At 47.7% G+C, this 4,865-nt stretch overlaps 1 protein-coding gene across 1 annotated transcript; it reads left to right on the top strand.

Annotated features, from left to right (window-relative positions):
* Positions 1–686: 686 nt before the first annotated feature.
* PCDHB8 (protocadherin beta 8) lies at positions 687–3,322 on the top strand. The gene has a single exon (XM_037147701.2). The coding sequence runs from the start codon at positions 832–834 to the stop codon at positions 3,229–3,231; it is 2,400 nt and encodes a 799-aa protein (XP_037003596.2). The 5' UTR covers positions 687–831; the 3' UTR covers positions 3,232–3,322.
* Positions 3,323–4,865: the final 1,543 nt, after the last annotated feature.

The raw sequence follows: 4,865 nt of genomic DNA, 5'->3' as shown, positions 1-4,865 counted from the left end.
ACGCGAATATTGGGTGTTTCTCCAGTTGAGGGAATGGACTCATGCAAATTCAGCTACCTGGTGGCATCAAATTACATGCCTAGGTTGTGTGTGTGTCTGTAAGGTAAATCTGTCTCTTCCTCAGTGTCCTCATTTGTATGGGTGGGGGGACTCGCAGCAGCCTGATGTACTAGGTACCATTATAATCCCATTTTACAGATGAGAAAACTAGGGCCGAGGTTAAATAATTTTTCTAAGTTTCACAGGTAGCTACTAATTACTCCCATAGTCCATGGCAATAGAAGTATACTCTGAAATCTTTCTATGTTATTCCAATTATATATTTAAATTTTTTCTGCATATATTTTTTTCTCAGCCAGGCTGTTGCATAAATATTTTCTTTTTGTTCCAAACTCAGGTAGTATTATTAAAAGTAAAAAGTTCCTACTAATGGCATTTCTCTTGTGTGGTCCTCAGACTATTGTCTGCACCGTAAGGTCCAGAGATAGTAAGGTTAGTGTCATAACCTGTGCAATGTAGGTTAGTTTAGAAATCGTGCATCCGTTTCCATCATGGAAAAATGTAAGATCCTGTAAAGACACGTGGTGGCGCTGCAGGATAAGAAGGTACAAACCGGAACCGCAACTGAGGCTCCATTAACAGGCAAAACTCACCAGCAGAGCCTGGAAACCCTCGGGAAACTAGGGTGTCACAGAAGGACTGGGTACTCCAAAAAACTCCTACTCACTGGAATATTTCTAAGGTCTCCTGTGCAATAATCACAGTGTCAGACACCGAGTTCTTCACAGCTCAGCAGAACCAGCCTTGCTAGAGGCTGCACAGGCAAGAACAATGGAGGCCAGCAGGAAACGCTTTCGCAGACAAAGGCAAGTCCTTTTCTTCTTTCTCTTCTTGGGCTTATCTCTGGTGGGCGCTGAGCCTAGGCGCTATTCTGTGGTAGAGGAAACTGAGGGGAACTCTTTTGTAACCAATTTATCAAAAGACCTGGGTCTGGGGCAGAAGGAACTCTCCAGGCGGGGGGCTAGGGTCATTTCCAAAGGGAACAAATTGCATTTGCACCTCGATCAAACGACTGGGGATTTGTTGCTAAATGAGAAACTGGACCGTGAGGAACTGTGTGGTCACACAGAGCCCTGTGTGCTGCGTTTCCAGGTGTTGCTAGCGAATCCCTTAGAGTTTTTTCAAGCTGAGCTACAAGTAATAGACATAAATGACCATGCTCCGGTGTTCGTGGAAAGCGATATGGCGCTAAAAATATCAGAAAGCAGTCCTCCTGGGACGGCATTTCCGCTGAAGAACGCTCAGGACCTAGATGTAGGCCGAAATAATATTAAGAACTACATACTCAGTCCAAACTCCTATTTCCGGGTCCTGACCCTTGAACGCAGCGATGGCAGGAAATATCCCCAGCTGGTGCTGGACAAAGCACTGGACCGCGAGGAGGAGCCTGAGCTCGAGTTAACGCTCACAGCGCTGGATGGTGGCTCACCGCCCCAGTCTGGCACCGCTCAGGTCTACATCGAAGTCATGGACATCAACGATAATGCCCCTGAATTTGAGCATCCTTTCTATAGGGTACAGATCCCTGAGGACAGTCCCATAGGTTTCCTGATTGTCAAGGTCTCTGCTACGGATGTAGACATAGGAGTCAATGGAGAGATTTCCTATTCATTTTTCCAGGCTTCGGAAGAGATTAGAAAAACCTTTGAGCTCAACCCTGTGACAGGAGACATTCGACTGAAAAAACAACTTGATTTCGAAGCAATTCAGTCCTATGAGATCAATATTGAGGCCAAAGATGCTGGAAACTTGTCTGGAAAATGCACTGTTCTGACTGAAGTCGTGGATGTGAACGACAACGCCCCAGAACTCACCATGTCCGCACTTACCAGGCAGATTCCTGAAAACTCGCCTGAGACTGTGGTTGCAGTTTTCAGTGTCTCGGATCTTGATTCGGAAGAAAACGGAAAAATAAGTTGCTCCATTCAGGATGATCTGCCCTTTTTCCTAAAATCTTCTTTGGAAAACTTCTACACCCTAGTAACGGAGACACCGCTGGACAGAGAGACCACAGCGGAGTACAACATCACCATCACCATCACAGACATGGGGACACCCAGACTGAAAACCCAGCACAACATAACCGTGCTGGTCTCCGACGTCAACGACAACGCCCCCGCCTTCACCCAAACCTCCTACACCCTCTTCATCCGCGAGAACAACAGCCCCGCCCTGCACATGGGCAGCGTCAGCGCCACAGACACAGACGCGGGCGCCAACGCCCAGGTCACCTACTCGCTGCTGCAGCCCCAGGACCCCAGCCTGCCCCTCCACTCGCTGGTGTCCATCAACGCCGACAACGGCCACCTGTTCGCCCTGAGGGCGCTGGACTTCGAGGCCCTGCAGGCGTTCGAGTTCCTGGTGGGCGCCACAGACCGCGGGGCCCCGGCGCTGAGCAGCCAGGCGCTGGTGCGCGTGCAGGTGCTGGACGCCAACGACAACGCGCCCTTCGTGCTCTACCCGCTGCAGAACGGCTCTGCGCCCTGCACCGAGCTGGTGCCCAGGGCGGCCGAGCCCGGCTACCTGGTGAGCAAGGTGGTGGCGGTGGACGGCGACTCGGGCCAGAACGCCTGGCTGTCCTACCAGCTGCTCAAGGCCACGGAGCCCGGGCTGTTCGGCGTGTGGGCGCACAACGGCGAGGTGCGCACGGCGCGGCTGCTGAGCGAGCGCGACGCGGCCAAGCACAGGCTGCTGCTGCTGGTGAAGGACAACGGCGAGCCGCCGCTGTCGGCCAGCGTCACGCTGCACGTGCTGCTGGTGGACGGCTTCTCGCAGGCCTACCTGCCGCTGCCCGAAGCGGCGGCGGGCGCCGCGGCCCAGGGCGACCCGCTCACGGTCTACCTGGTCATCGCGCTGGCGTCGGTGTCGTCGCTCTTCCTGTTCTCGGTGCTGGCGTTCATCGCGGTGCGGCTGTGCAGGAGGGGCAGGGTGGGCTTGGTGGGCGGCTGCTCGGTGCCCGAGGGCCACTTTCCGGGCCACCTAGTGGACGTCAGCGGTACAGGGACCCTGTCCCAGAGCTACCAGTACGAGGTGTGTGTGAAGGGAGGCTCAGGGACCAGCGAGTTCAAGTTTCTGAAGCCTATGTTGCCCAGTTCTCAGGGCCATTACCCTGGACCAGAAATAGAAGACAACCCAAATTTTAGGAACGACTTTAATTTTAGTATTCAGTGACAATAATTGTTTATCTTACTCCAAATACTTAAAATTGGTAAGTTCAAGGTGATAGTTTTTCTGGTGACCTATTATGAGTTTTTAAATTACACTAAGCTTCCTTTCAAATTTTCTTATATTATTTCTTTGTTTTAAAGAATGATACCTTATCTTTTGTTCATCACTATAAAAGATGAATGGTCCTAAATCTTGCCTTTGAAAAGACTGAGGAAGGCAATTGTTGTACAAATCCTCGTTCTGGAATAGCTTATGAGTGTGCTGGGGCAACAGTGAAAAGTTAATTCTGCAGAGCTGATTGTGTTTTCTTGAGACTTAGTTTGTTAATTTTGAAACTTATAAGGTCTATAAAAGCAGAAACGCACTAACATGTGTAAAACTGCCCAACCAGGAAGGCAGGAGAACCTGCACCGTGACAATTTGGGTCTTGCTCTGTTCTGATCTCCTAGTACTTGACTTTGATACTGTGTTCTCCCAAAAGTTTTTGCTAATCGTGCTTCTTTTCATTGGTATATCAGTGTTAGTTTTAATTTAATTATTTTAACTACTTTCCATTTAGTTTCACTGATGTTCAAAGGAGGGGGAAATCTCCACAGTGTTTATCCAGTGAGATGAAGCAGCATAGCAGTGAAACCGGCTCTTCCCATTTGAGAAATGTCAACCTGTGACAGAAAAATGCAGTGGCCGGCCAGGACCCACTCATCTTGTGTACTTCCTAACAGATCCCCAGTTGCACTTGCGCCATTACTGGGCTTATTCAAAAAGTGCATTTTGCCAACTTCCTTGGCAGCTAAAATGGAGCATTTGACCAGGTTTTAGTCAATGAGATGTACATACAGATGTTGTGGAAGACTTCCAAAAAAGCAGTTAAAGGGAGATGGCTCACCAAGAAGTCCCTTTTTATCCTTTTCTATCTGGTCCTTGTTGCTTAGAATGTGTACACTATTTGGAACACAATGAGACCAGTTGGGCCATGAGGTGACGATGAGAATGGAAGTAGTGGATGAAGACAGTCAATACAGAATGAACTTGAAAGGATATGAAGGTCCATGATGATCACAGGGTCATCTCTGGACTTCCTGTTTCTGAACATTTTTTTTTAATGAGAAATAAAGGAATTTCTATCTCATTTAAGCTACCGTCCTTTTAAAGCATCAATCCTAATGCTTTAACATTAAGATTTTTCACTAAAATATTATGTAATAAGTAAAATGCACCGATCTTAACTGTATAGTGTGAGCTAATTGATCTGTTTTAAGCTTTTATTTCTTGGTTTCTAGTTTAGTTTAAAGTAGTGTACAGAGTGCTTTACATTAATTGCCTTTTTAATCCTCTGCCCAGCTTTAAGAGGGTTGGTATATTGTTCCCTCTTTTACATATAAGAAACCGAAGCTAAGAAAGGTTAAGTAACTTGCTCACAATTCTGAGTGATAAAAGGAAAAATTTGAAATATATTGCAAGCACACTTGAATTGTGCACCCCAGTCCTTAATCTGTGTGCTATGATGGCGGATGTTAACTGGTAGCATTGTGTTCCTAACCAAGGAAATGAAATCCATCCATCCCATGAACCGGACTCCTATGTAGAAATGCAAATTTGGGGCTACAGTTTGTATGTGTTTCTAAACCAATGGCCAC

Source organism: Artibeus jamaicensis, unplaced genomic scaffold, assembly GCF_021234435.1.
Source record: "Artibeus jamaicensis isolate MK-2021 breed Jamaican fruit bat unplaced genomic scaffold, CSHL_Jam_final contig_456, whole genome shotgun sequence".
NCBI lineage: Eukaryota > Metazoa > Chordata > Mammalia > Chiroptera > Phyllostomidae > Artibeus > Artibeus jamaicensis.
This window is presented reverse-complemented; position numbering and strand designations above follow the sequence as displayed.